General features: G+C 43.4%; 1 protein-coding gene across 1 annotated transcript in view; it reads left to right on the top strand.

The window, feature by feature from the left end:
• Positions 1-14,896, top strand: part of ADGRB1 (adhesion G protein-coupled receptor B1) — a 568,132-nt gene that overhangs the window by 163,462 nt on the left and 389,774 nt on the right. Inside the window, exon 2 of the mRNA XM_067467249.1 lies at positions 8,092-9,007. Within this exon, the coding sequence (XP_067323350.1) occupies positions 8,260-9,007 (748 nt within the window). The 5' untranslated portion in view covers positions 8,092-8,259. The remainder of the gene's footprint in view (positions 1-8,091; positions 9,008-14,896) is intronic.

Below are 14,896 nucleotides of genomic sequence, written 5' to 3'. Positions count from 1 at the left end.
CACAACCCACCAATCACAGGTGGAAGACATGACAATAGTGAATGTACATCAAACTGAGGAGATTCCATCTGAACATGAGGAAGAACTTCCTGACTGAGAGAGCCGTTCAGCAGTGGAACTCTCTGCCCTGGAGTGTGGTGAAGGCTCCTTCTTTGGAAGCTTTTAAACAGAGGCTGGATGGCCATCTGTCAGGGATGATTTGAATGCAATATTCCTGCTTCTTGGCAGGGGGTTAGACTGGATGGCCCATGAGGTCTCTTCCATATTTGAATCTATGATTCTATGAGAAAACAGATTGTAACTGAGATTGCAATTAGAACAAAGTCCATTATATTTCAAAGTCCATAACATACCAATGGAAGCCAAGGTAGATCTGGGATTGTCTCTCCCTTCACATCTTCCCTTGATCAATAAAACAATGCACTTGACTTATCATTCTGCCTTCATCTCTGCATTTTCTGATTGGGAAACATTGGAACCAACACACCAGAAATGAACCCTTATTCAGACAACATCTGAATGAATTCATGATTCACAGCCTTGAGCTAGGAGATGACCTCAGAGCTGGAAACAAATGCCATTTTAGACTACAACATCCAGAATCCTAAAGGTGACATTCTGGGGATTGTAGTCCAAAAAAGGAACATTCCCAAGCTCTGGGTGGTAGTTTCCTGATCTTATTATGTTCACAGTTCCATCCATGTTAGCTGAGATCATTGCCTGAGGTCTTGAAAGAACCAACAGTGGTTGTGTTAAGTAGATACTACTGAGATATCGGCATCAACACCTCACTTAGGGAGAGACAGCACCATATGGTTATACATCTATGTGTTCCCATGTTTTCTTGTAGCCAAGTGCAGTTTCCCTGCACTCATGTACACAGATAAGCTCTTGGTTGCATACTACAATTTATCTAATTTACAGGTATCTATATATCGTAAAAAAAAAAATGTTGTTTACTGCTGTAAACACTGATTCTAAATGGTTCTAAAGTATATAAACATCAGTTTAATGCAGCTAAACCATCCAAACAACATAAATCATGTAACGGTAGCAGGCAATGTTAAAGACCGAGTGTAGACGCCGTTGTAAATTCTCTCTCCTGTGAGAGGTTTCTAGTCCAGTTAAAGCTTCATCATTTTTTCCTCAGCTGTGTCTTAGCTTCAAATAGTAAATATTCAGTGTATTGTCAGTGCTTTCATGACTAGAATCATTGGGTTGTTGTAGGTTTTTTGGGCTATATGGCCATGTTCTAGAAGTATTCTCTCCCGAAGATATTGTTTGTTCTCTGCTCAATTTCAGTGTTCATTCAAGTAGGTGGTATGGTGGAGGCTCCTTCATCGCAGGCTTTTAAGCAGAGGCTGGATGGCCCTCTGTCAGGGGTACTCTGAATGTGATTTTCTTGCTTCTTGGAAGAATGAGGATGGACTGGATGGCCCATGAAGTCTTTTCCAACTCTATGATTCCATGATTCTATCATGTCCCACCTGGGATGAAAAAGTAGGGATGATAGGGTTGTATTGTCAAAGGCTTTCATGGCTGGAATCACTAAGTTCTTGTGGGTTTTTTGGGGCTATATGACCATGTTCTAGAGGCATTTCTCCTGACGTTTTGCCTGCATCTATGGCAAGCATCCTTAGAGGTGAGGGTGCTTCTGAGGATGCTTGCCATAGATGCAGGCGAAATGTCAGGAGAAATGCCTCTAGAACATGGCCATATAGCCCCAAAAAACCCACAAGAACTTGATGATAGGGTTGTTGTAGGTTTTTTTGGGCTATATGACCATGTTCTAGAAGCATAGTAAATTTTCAATGTATTGTCGAAGGCTTTCATGGCTAGAATCATTGGGTTGTTGTGGGTTTTTTGGGCTATATGACCATGTTCTAGAAGCATAGTAAATTTTCAATGTTTTGTCGAAGGCTTTCATGGCTAGAATCATTGGGTTGTTGTGGGTTTTTTGGGCTATATGACCATGTTCTAGAAGCATAGTAAAGTTTCAATGTATTGTCGAAGGCTTTCATGGCTAGAATCATTGGGTTGTTGTGGGTTTTTTGGGCTATATGACCATGTTCTAGAAGCATTCTCTCTTGATGTTTTGCCTGGATCTATGGCAAGCATCCTCACAACCTCACAACCTTTGAGGATGCTTGCCATAGATGCAGGTGAAACGTCAGGAGAGAATGCTTCTAGAACATGTCCATATAGCCCGAAAAACCTACAACAACCCAGTAAATATTCAACTCAAATGTTCTTGAAGAAGCAAAACAAAGACAAGGTATCCCTGTGTTGTTTTAACCACATTTCGGGAAGCTTTCCCTTTGTCAGGTTTCTGTGCTGTCTTCACCAAAAGCGTAACTTTTTCAATAAATTATTCTCTATTTCATGGATTTGGCTCTACTGCCAGGCTTTCTATAGTGAGCCATTATCACATACTGCAATTCACATGTAGAGTTTATATCGAGTCTTTTCAGTGTACCAGGTTGATTATTGGACACTAGAGCTTTGAAAAGATCTTTTGGGGGAGGAAATCTTCAACTCTGAGCTTTCTTTGGAATTGAGATATGCTGTGTTTGGATGCTCATTGGATGCAAGTTACTACTGCCCTCTACCGGAATGAAGTAGAACCTCCAAAATGTGGGCAGTTTCCCTGAATTTACAACAACAATCCCTGGCCAAGGATAATTCCTGTTTTATAGATAGGAGATTGAATCTATAAGGTACCAAAGACCACCCTAGGTCTCAGTAAACATTTTCCTGCTAAGACAACTATTTCTCTCACCATCCCACAATATACCATTTAGGAAATGTGATTAGCTATTTTATAGATTTTTTTACTGAATGTATTGGAGACCAGGTGCTTTCAGAACAAGATTATATATAGCATATATACATTTTAGCATTCCGTATTGTGGGCATGTATGTGTCTGAGAGAGTGCTTAATTCTGCTTTTAAATTTCCCCACTGCAGTTGGGATCCATTCAAAAGAGGGAGATGTTTGCATTCCTTGACCATAAAACCTTCCAGATGGGTCCTGGTTTAGGTGAAATCAATCTTGAGACCTAACAGCCGGAACACAGCATCCTTTTAATGGGGATATTTAGTTAAAGTTTGTTGGCTTTTAAGAGGTGTGTGGCTGGGAGTGTGCAGAGAGGTCTGTAGGAGGCAAATCCAAGCATTATCTCCTGTGGCGGAGTGCTGGAATCCACCCAATTCCCTAGGCATGAGCTGAGTTTGAAAGCGGCTTATGGGATCACTGTCATTCACAATGCAAAAGGAGATGATGAGAAGTGTTGACAACCTTGGCCTTCTTTTTTCTAGTTCAAGGTTTTGAGGACCATTTTCAGCATCTCAGAAATCTTGGAAGACTGTGTGAGCCAATGTGTGGCCACCATTTTGGATTATTGGCAATGATATTCCATCGCGTCAGTTGTTTGGGGGTCCCTTGAGACCTTTCCTAGAGCTGGAATAATACTCCAACGGCCAGCCAATCCAACCCACTGCCATGCAGGAATACAAAGTCTAAGCCCTCCTTACAAGTGCAGCCTTTGCTTTAAAACCTCGAGGAGGACCCCACCACACTTCCAGGCAGCAGCATATTCTGCCATCCAATAGATCCTACCATCAGGAAGATTTTTCTAGTGTTTAAGTGTAACCTCTCTTCCTGTAGCTTGAATCCTTTGTCCTGGATTCAAGCTACAGGAAGCATGGACAAATCAGCTTCATAGCAGCTGAACAATGCACAGAGCTGATTTGGTTAATAACGTCCAAGACCACCTCAATGTAGCCTTGAACAACATTAACCAAAGTTATGGTTTACTCCAAATTCTCCCAAGAACCAGGAGCAGTCCATGACTTTGGGCCCCTGTTGAGCCAGTTCTGAGACCAAGCCAGCCACAGCTGTTACATGGCCAATTGGCCATCCCTTTTTCCTATCTCAGGTGGTCCAGGGACACAGGATGGATGGCTATCTCCATGCATACTTTGTCATTATCTGTTTAACGCTGAGGTTCTATACAATACTGATGCTGAAAATCAGCTTGACCTATCTTGACCGGTGATGTGAATAGGTTGGAATGCAATCAGTGTTGGGCTTGGTAATTCCTTGAGCCAAAGATATTGTTTGTTCTCTGCTTAGTTTCAGTGTTCATTCAGGCATGGGGTGTGGTCGAGGCTATTTCATCGGAGTCTTTTAAGCAGAGGCTGGATGGCCATCTGCCAGGGGTGCTCTGAATGCGATTTTCCTGCTTCTTGGAAGAATGAGGTTGGACTGGATGGCCCATGAGATCTCTTCCAACTCTATGATTCCATGATTCTATCATGTCCCACCTGGGATGAAAAAGTAGGGATGATAGGGTTGTTATAGGTTTTTCGGGCTATATGGCCATGTTCTAGAAGCATTCTTTCCTGACGTTTCACCTGCCTCTATGACAAGCATCCTCGGAGGTTGTGAGGTCACAACCTCTGAGGATGCTTGCCGTAGATGCAGGTGAAACATCAGGAGAGAATTGTCGAAGGCTTTCATGGCTGGAATCACTGGGTTGTTGTAGGTTTTTTGGGCTATATGGCCTTGTTCTAGAAGCATTCTCTTCCGATGTTTTGCCTGCATCTATGGCAAGCATCCTCACAACCTCTGAAGATGCTTGCCATAGATGCAGGGGAAAAGTCAGGAGAGAATGCTTCTAGAACATGGCCATATAGCCTGAAAAACCTACAACAACCCAGCGATTCCAGCCATGAAAGCCTTCGACAATACAGTAGGGATGATATTTCACTCCTACCTGACTCCTTGGTAAGCTCTTAGACCAGTGTTTCTCAAACTGTGCCCCTCCACATGTTTGGACTTCCCAGAAATCACAGTTTACCAGCTGTTAAGAATTGTTGGAGTTGAAGTCCAAAACATCTGGAGGAGCACAGTTTGAGAAACTCTGTCTTAGACTCTTAGGGTGGCTCTACACAGACACTATCTTGTGGCCAATTTGGAGTGTTGAATGATGGATCATTACTGGGATGGTTTCGATGACTATCCCATCTACCTAGGAAGTGGGAGAGAATCCTAACAATTCCCCATTCTTGCCACTGTAGCCAGCGGATACAACATGACTAGTGTCCATCACTTGTCGCTCAGGTGTTATAGAGATATGGAATTGCAGAAGGGAGAAATCCCTCCTCCATCCTCTCCTCCCTTCTCCAATTGCCTCATCACACTGTCTAGCATCACCCCAGGTGACAAGCAATTGGCACAACTCTTTTGACACCCACTGGCCACTGCGATCACAAGAAAAAGGGGGCTGATAAAGGTGGCTCTCTGGTAGTGCCAAAGCTGGTTTGTCAGCACTGGACAGTCAGGACTCCCTCTCATCTCTGCAGCACTTCTGTGTGTGTGTGGACAGGGGAGGTGGGCAGTCTAAACTATTTTAGTCCTGATCCAGCCTTTGCCACTCCACATTGGTCCTGGATAAGTATTATTTACTGGATTTATATCCCACCTTTCTTGACCATATTGTATGTATGTATATATTATATCTGAGGATGCTTGCCATAGATGCAGGCGAAACGTCAGGAGCAATGCCTCTAGAACATGGCCATATAGCCCGAAAAAACCCACAAGAACTTATGTATATATTAACAACAACAACAAAAACGATAACTTATTTTACCTTTGCTTTCACTACAGTCAGATTAATTCTCACTTCAGGTGGGGGAGGTTTTTTATTTTCTTCCATTGTATCCTGTGCTTCAAATGTTTAGTTAAAAATATACTTGTATATAGGCAAAATTACTAGTAGGTGTGGGAAGAAAATTTAAGAAACATTTTTAAGTGGTCAAAAACTGTGTTTCTCGTGTGCTGAGAAGAGATAAAACAGAGACAATTGGATCTCACAAGATGTTACTTTTCCATTGCTAATGGAGTTGACATTTTATTACCTGTCTTCTTATTGCTCTTTGTCCTCATAGGGCAAATAACAGGAGCAGCTTCTGCTGGCATTGAAATCCCTCAGTACAATCTTAATCGACAACATCTCAGGCAGAACATAGGTCTGTGACTAGAGCATCATCCCCATTGTTCTCCTGTGTGATTTTTAACATTTTTGCCTGATGAAGAAGCTTGCATGATATAGGTTTTTATGCTTTGAAGTTGGACCAAAAAAGAAATTGCTGCTTGTGGGTTTTGGATTTTGTTATGCAGGGAAAAGGGGATGATGATGCCTGGCTAGGAGGACAATTAAACTGTTCTAATTAGTTTGGGTGTCCACATTATTCTGAAGTGTGGGGTAGGCTTGTTCAATCTAGGTAAACCTTGACCCATTTCATGTCTCAGCTTTCAGTGGGGACCCCGATCCATCTTTGTGAACCTCCCAAAATTGGGAGGGCAGATATCTCTTTTTGCTCTGGGATGCCAAAAGATCCGTTTTCTATTAGACCATTATTGGGGGGGGGGGGCTCCCCTTCCCAGGCTTCCCAGGCTCCCCTTCTCATCATGTTTGTCATTTCAGCTGTTTCTACTCTAGAGGAGAGGCACTCAGCTGGAGGAAGGTGCTCGCTTTAAGGAGACTTCTCTTACCCGTTACTCTACTCAAGGGGGGGGGGGGGTGCTCGGCATGCACACTTTCTGGGCTTGCATGCCACACATGCAATTTCCAAGGCAAGGAGGGAAGTTCTGTTTCTTACTCTAGAGGAGGCACTTGGCTGCAGGCAGGCATGAGCATTTTCTGGGCCTGCATGCCACACACAAACTCTTTCCAAGGCAAGGAGGCAAGTTCTATTTTTACACTACAGGAGACCCTCGGCTGCTGGCATGTGCGTGCACATTCTGGGGCTGGAGGCCACACATGCACTTTTTCCAAGGCAAGGAGGCTGCTCACAAAAAGCAAGTGAGGAGCCAGGATCGGTTCCCGCTTGCTTTCGTGTCAAGCTGATTTTCGTACAAGGAGGGGGCTTCTCGTTATGGGCTTCAGACGGTAACGAAAGTCACGAAAGATCTGATGTAATGAAGGAAAACAGATCCACGAACAACTCTAGTGTGGGGCTGCTCTGCAGTTTCATGGACACTCCAGAACATTCCCTGACTTCTCCAAAAATGGGGTAAAACCAGGTTAAGTGATTCCATCTTGCATTGCTAACCAGAAGCATGGTTGTTCAGATGGAGACAAGAGCCAGTAGTGACAAGCCCTAACTAATCTTGGCTTATAAAGAGAGTTCTAGCTTGATTTCTTCTATGATCCATTTGTTTGTCTTCTTTACAGTCCATGCTATCTGTCGAACTCTCTTCAACCGCATGTCAAATGAGGTGATTTTCTTCCTATCAGCTTTCTTCACTGTCCAGCTTTCATAGCCATATATAGTAATGAGAAATATGATTGTATCCTAATCCTAACATTAGTATTCTTCCAAAACAAACTATAGGAACAGGAAATATGATTGGATCCTAATCCTAATATTAGTATTCAGTGATATTTCTTTATGCTTAAGAATCTTGTCTAGATCCTTCTTCATTGTGGTTTCAAATACACATCTTCTTCTTATGTCTTGATTGAAGTCTCCATTCTGAGCCCAGGTATGTTACTGAGTCATCTGTTCCACACACACACACACACACACACACACCAGATTCTGGATCAGAGTCAATCCCAGTTCTTCTTGATACTGAAACTGTGGAGGGTGCTGTACCTACATATGTGTTTGATGGTTTGCATTGTGTGTGTGTGTATGGAAAATGTGGGTGGATGGCTGGGGGAGAGATTGTGCAATTTCGCTTCTCATTAGTGTTGGTCATGAGTTGATGTGAGCAGGACTGAGGAGGAGGCTTTTTCAGGACATGTGTGTGTATATGTGTGTGCATTAGCCGGTTTTTACTCCTCTGCAAAAGAAATCCAAATTGAAGATAGTCACTTGTGGTATGAGCTCTTGGTGGAGTGGAGACAGCATTATGTTCTCCATACACATGTCTCCTTGGTCTGACAGCCATAACTTCCACATGTGACTTGGTGGAGAGATATTACTCATCTCTAAAGGAAATTCTGGACATGCCTGCATTGAACCATTCTGTATTTTGCAATTAACTGTGCTTTCTCTTCTTATTCTCATTTCCAGGTGTTCTCTGCCAAGCCACAAGGAGGAGCCTGAAGCCAGACATGAGAAGGCTGGATTAATCTCACGGAGAGCCTAGAGTGAGATCTCTCTTTTCCCCCCTCTTGTTATGTCCAAGATCTGCACCTTACCTGGCCATTACTTTGAGTTCCAAAGGACCAGGGACCTAGGATGAGGAGAAGCGCTGGATATTCCTTGAACCTGCTTTTGTTATTGCCACTTTTCTTTGTGTGGACGGCAGTGGCCCTGGACTTGGGGCAATCTTCATGCACAACATTGGTCCAGGGCAAATTCTTTGGGTATTTCTCCTCGTTTGCTGTCTTCCCTTTGAACGCTTCCCGTTGCTCTTGGATTATCCAGAATCCTGACCCAAGGAGATATACTTTGTACATGAAGGTCTTGAAGCCCGCCGGGGTGTGTGACCACCAGCTGATACGCACATACCAGTTTGACTCGTTCTTGGAGTCAACACGGACGTACCTGGGCATGGAGAGCTTCGATGATGTGCTGAACCTTTGTGACAGCTCCACCCGATATGCCTTCCTCCAGTCCAACAAGCAATTCCTCCAGATGAAACAGATGGGGTCTCCCTTAGAAAGTGGCCCTGTCCGGTGGAAGCCCTTCAAAGTTCAGGAGAGAGATTTCTCTGTGGAATACCTGGTTGTGGGCAACCGGAGTCCAAGCAAAGCTGCCTGCCAGATGCTGTGCAAATGGCTGGATACTTGTTTAACCACTAGCAGCAGCTCCCACCCATGTGGCATCATGCAAACACCATGTTCCTGCTCCAACGGGGAGGCATTGGATCAGCCCAGCGAGATCCTTGGGATAACCAAAAAGAAGGATGGTTGTTTTAAGGGTGGGATTTACTTGGAGAATTGCTTGAGCAGCCCCAAAGACAGCAGCGGGCTGGATATACTGGGTAAGTGAGGTGACTTGGTGCTGTTGGTTCCAGACTTTGAATGGAACGGAAATGATTTGGGGTGAAAATGTTCCTTTTTCCTATTGTTGGTAGTGTTAAAGTCACAGCAAGTGTCTTGGGCATAGGTAAACGTCTTCTGGTTTGAAATGTTTTGTGGATTGCCATATTCAAATCATGTTGAAAAGTTGACTCTGGTTTACAGTCTTTTGGGATCTTTTTCTCAGAGAATGATGGGTACTAGAATGTGTTCAGGGTAATAGAGAGTGTGTTAACCAGCCTAAGAAAATTTGCAGCATTTACATGATACTGTGAACCACATGTCTCAACTGGGGTTCAGTGAGGTTTAGATTTCTATATAAATATTTCAATATGCAGGAAACTAGGAAACTTGTTTGCATGACCAGGGTGATGAGTTAATATTAGAGAGGTGCAAACTGGCTAGCTGACTGAATCTACTAATTTATTCCAAGACCCTTCCTTCATTGTCTAATGTCTTAGAAGAGGGTGAGCTTTCTGGAGTCCTCCAGCTGTTTGACTACAATTCCCAACATTCTTCATTGCTGACAATGTTGCCCAGGGCTGCTGGAATCTACAGTCCAACAAGAAATGATTAGGGCTAGCAATAAAAAAAAAATTAAAATAAATTAAAAAAATTAGTTGACTGCATGTTTTTCACACTTGTCTTGTAGAAATTAGGCCTGGGTAACAACGCAAAAATTTGTTTCTAAAATCGATTCGTTTTTGGGGTTTTTTTTGCGTTTCGTTATTTAAAAGAATTACAAAATTTTCCTTTAAAAAAGTTCGGTATTTACGAAATGAATCGATTCATTAAGATGGCGAACCCCCGCGCATGCGCAAATCACTTCTGAAACTTCGTTATTAAAACGGGGGTCGATTCGTTAATGTAATAACGAATCGATTCGTTAAAGTGGCGGACGCGATTTGCGCATGCGCAAAATGACTGTTGTGGAGCGAACACAGCCACAGGACAGGGACAAACACACACACAGGCACACAAGTTTTTTTTTCTTTTTTAGAATATTTTTTGAATTTTTTTAAGAATAAAAGAAATATTTATCAGAAATATTTAAAAATGGAAAATTAACAAAATGCTTGCCCTGCCCTGTTGTGGGGCAAAAACAGGGCAAAGCCTCCCCGCTGCTCCCAGCCCAGGTCCTTAAACCGCCCTCGCTCTCCCAACAATGAATGTGAATGAATGAATGAATGCAAGCAATGAATGAATGCAAGCAAGCCAAGCCTCCCTCCCGCACTTCCCGTCTCCTCGCCTTCGCAATGAGCAATGCGGCCATGCGGAGCCGCTTTTAAAGGACAGCCCGCCCAATCACAATGAGCCACGGTGCTTGGGAGCGCTGGATTGGCTCCCGGCGCACCCAGCATCCTCCATCCCTAAAACGTCATTTCCGAAACGGGCGGAAGCTCGTAAAAAAGATGAAGGATGCCGTTTCGATATTTAAAAACACTTCTGGGTTTGAAAATAAGTTTTGTAATCATTTTGTAATTGTTAAAAATAACGAATATTTAACGAATTACAAAATTAACGAACGAAACCGCCCAGGCCTAGTAGAAATAAAAAAAAACATGTGAGACATAAAATCCTACCATTTTTGAGATCTCTCAGAGTCCAGAGGTCCAAACTATTGTTTTCATAGTACTGCTACTGAAACATAGAATGATAAATTTACAAAGTTGTAGGGCCCTTCTACACAGACACATAATGCAGCTTGGATCTGGCATAAAAAAATAAACCCCTTTCCCTTCTCCCAAACTCTTTGCTCATTCAAGGATGACAAGAAAGGAAGTCAATAGCTTGGAGCCCCAGAAAGTGTAGATTATCATTCTTTTTGGGAGGGGGAGTTGGGGTGCTTGGGGTCATGAAGGATTATTCCCCCCCCCCCTCCAGATTGGTCATCCCTCCACATTTCAGTTTTTGGCATACACTTTATTATTCATGGATTTGATTTAAAATTTATGGCTAGAAATACCTGTGTCCTCTAGAGTATTAATGTATCATATCGGGGGCAAACCAAAGATATAGTGTAATGTATTTTTTTTTAAAAAAAGTGTGTGCCAGCCTCAACTTCCCCCACAAGCCCCCCCAGCGGACCTTCTGCAGCCCCTTCGAGCATGGGGCACCCACCCTGGGCCCCCCAACCAGCCAGGGGGCCTTCCTCCTGCCCTCGTACGTGTTCTCCTCACCCCGGCACAGCTGTGGAGGAGACCTCTGCTTGTGTTTGTGTGTGGGAAACCTAGGGCCCTTCCACACAGCCCTATATCCCAGGATATCAAGGCAGAAAATCCCACATTATCTGAGTGTGGGCTCAGATAACTGAGTTCAAAGCCGATATTGTGGGATTTTCTGCCTTGAAATTCCAGGAAATAGGGCTGTGTGGAAGGGCTTCCTGTGTCGCTTTCTCTAAGCAAATGCTGCAGTAGGCCTTGGCCAAAGGTAGCAGGTGGTAACTGTTTGGTTGGATATGAATGTCCTTCAGCATAGCCAGAGTTATCTTTGGAAGATGAAGACATTTGGTCCACATTTACAATGGCAGAGCTGTTGAGTTTGGGAAGGGGAGCAGGTACACAAAAGCTTCTCAGAGAAATCAACAGTAGTTTGGAGAGCCTTTTGTTTAGTCATTTTCTGCTGAGATTGTTTAAAAGCCATCTGAGATATTGTACATATCTCTGGCCAGGCCCGTAGCCAGGATTTCGTTTCGGGGGGGGGGGGCTAAAACATTTTTCAGGGGGGGTTGGGGGGGGCTGAGTTTTGGGGGGGGGCTGAGTCTGAGTGAAAGAGGGTCTAGCCTAGCAAACCTTTTGTATCATTAACCCAATACCCCCATGCATATGGGATATATTGAGTATGGTGATCAGATCATGATATGAATAAACATAACAGTTTAAATAATGCACCAATAAGGCCTTTTCGCGAACCACCATGAAAATTTCGGGGGGGGGCTGAAGCCCCCCGAGGCCCCCCCCCCCCCCTGGCTACATGCCTGTCTCTGGCCATTGAGACAGAAATACTAAGGAGAGGGGTTTTCTCACTTGGAAGATATATGCTACAAAACCTCGACATGCAGGCCCGTAGCCAGGATTTTGTTTGGGGGGGGGGGGGCTGAGTTTGGTTCGGGGGGGGGGAGGAAAAAAATAATCTGCATGATTAGATAGTTAAATTATTATTTTGTGAAGACTCTGAATAGGGCAGTGGTTCTCATCCTTCCTAATGCCACGACCCCTTAATACATTTACTCATGTTGTGGTGACTCCCAACCATAAAATAATTTTTGTTGCTACTTCATAACAGTAATTTTGCAACTGTTATACATTGTAATGTAAATATCAGATATGTTGGATGTATTTTCATTCACTGGACCAAATCTGGCACAAATCCTGATATACCCAAATTTGAACTCTGGTGGGGTTGGGGGAAATTGATTTTGTCATTTGGAAGTTGTAGTTGCGGAGATTTATAGTTCACCTACTATCAGAGAACATTCTGAACTCCACCATCAATGGAATTGAACCAAACTTGGCACATAGAACTCCCATGAGCAACAGAAAATACTGGAAGGGTTTGGTGGGCATTGACCTTGGGTTTTGGAGTTGTAGTTCATAGAACCATGCACACAGAAGAAACATCCAGAAAAATTCTGGAGAGATGCTCCAGTCTATAACCCTGGCTCACCACAACTAAAATCAAAGAGTTGAAAGAGACCTCATGGGCCATCCAGTCCAACTCCCTGCCAAGAAGCAGGAATACTGCATTCAAATCACCCCTGGCAGATGGCCAGCCAGCCTCTGTTTAAAAGCTTCCAAAGAAGGAGCCTCCACCACGCTCCAGGGCAGAGAGTTACACTGCTGAACAGCTCTCACAGTCAGGAAGTTCTTCCTCATGTTCAGATGGAATCTCCTCTCTTGTAGTTTGAAGCCATTGTTTCGCATCCTAGTCTCCAAGGAAGCAGAAAACAAGGTTGCTCCCTCCTCCCTGTGGCTTCCTCTCACATATATATCCAGAGATCACTATGGACTTAAACAATGATAGATTTAGACCAAACTTGGCATGGATACTCAATATGCCCAAGTGTGAACACTGGTGGAGTTTGGGGAAAATAGACCTTGACATTTGGATGTTGTAGTTGCTGGTATTTATAGTTAACTATCAAAGAACACTCTGTACCCAGCCCACAATGGATCTATACCCAACTTGGCACACTACCTACATGGCCAATATTGAATACTGGTGGGGTTGGGGGGGGGGTGGTTTTGAATTCTGCAAGTTGTAGTTCGCCGATACCAAAAAGGAAGAGAAGAGCATGTGGTGAGATCTTCAGCATTCTCTGCCAAAAGGGTTCCTTAGAACATCAGAAATGTATGTTTTCTGATGGTCTTTGGCAACCCCTCTGAAACCCCCAGATTGAGAAACACTGTATGTTTTCTGATGGTCTTTGGCAACCCCTCTGAAACCCCCAGGTTGAGAAACACTGGAATAGGGTGAAAGGAGGAAGTAATAACAATGTACCCAGAGGTTCTCTACACCTGCTTACTGGAAGTTGAAAGGACACAGCCTGGAAGTAAAGCAGAGAATAGCGATGCTCTCAATATGCGCACAGCACTATGTGGATCCATGGAATCTTGCTGTATCATCAGTAGTTACTATCACTGCTTTGAGAAAAACAGGGTGATGATGACATAAAACAACAACAAAACAGCACCAGTGTCAATGCTGGAATGATGTGGTTTTAGGAGTCGATTCACAGATTTCCCAAGTGAATTAAAAGATACAGCCAAACCATGGCAGAAACTCAGTTCTTGTGGGTTTTTTCGGGCTATATGGCCATGTTCTAGAGGCATTTATCCTGATGTTTCGCCTGCATCTATGGCAAGCATCCTCAGAGGTGAGGTCTGCTGGAGGATGAGGATGCTTGCCATAGATGCAGGCGAAACGTTAGGAGAAATGCCATATAGCCCGAAAAAACCCACAAGAACTGAGTGATTCCAGCCATGAAAGCCTTTGACAATACATGGCAGAAACCTTCAATGTCCCTGTTTCACAGTGATGTTATGAAATAAGCAGTGTGAACATGTTATGTTATAGAGATGTAAACATGCACCACAACCTTAATGTTACAAAAAGAGGAAAGAAAGGATTGTCCATCCATATTTAAAGTACTCAAATAGCATAAACAAAAATATGATTGAACTCAGTTGCAGGCCAATATTCCCCAGTCTTGTGCTTTCCGATGCCAAAAGAAGATGATAGGTATTATTATAATGCTTTCTGTCACATCTGGACTGGTGCAAGTTCTAGTCCCATGTGGCCATGACGAGAGCTATGGATTTAACTAAATTCTTAATGAAACCCAAATGAAATAAAATCCATCTGCACTGGCCAAATTCAATAGATGCAGCTGTTCTCAGCACGGAAAGGATAAGATTGTATCTACATGCCAAGAAGTGATTAAAAAATGAGAAGCTGGTCAACAGAGAGAGATTAAGAGTGCCAGCAAGATGGCAATGTGAATTCAACATGGGTTGAACACACATTAAGTTGCAAAAGGCTCCTTTTAGTCATAGCATGTACTGTTTTGAACTCGATTTTTTCTTTCATTTAGGACTTCATCCCACGGGTTTAGGGCTCAGTTTCCATGCACTTTGGAAATGGAGTCCCAGGGAGATCATCGCATGGCATAAGGACACTTACAGAGGGACTCCATAGGACTCTGCATACACAATGAATGGGAAAAGAGCCCTAAATCCATCTTCAGAAGAAAAATAGAGAAAGTGGGAGAAAATGGGGAAAAGATGGGCAACTTTTCTATACATTTGCCATTTGGTGTGCTGATTGGTCACTGAAAGAGTAGCTCTCACTGC

The sequence above is a fragment of the Anolis sagrei genome, chromosome 4 (assembly GCF_037176765.1).
Source record: "Anolis sagrei isolate rAnoSag1 chromosome 4, rAnoSag1.mat, whole genome shotgun sequence".
Classification (NCBI taxonomy): Eukaryota; Metazoa; Chordata; class Lepidosauria; order Squamata; family Dactyloidae; genus Anolis; species Anolis sagrei.
This window is presented reverse-complemented; position numbering and strand designations above follow the sequence as displayed.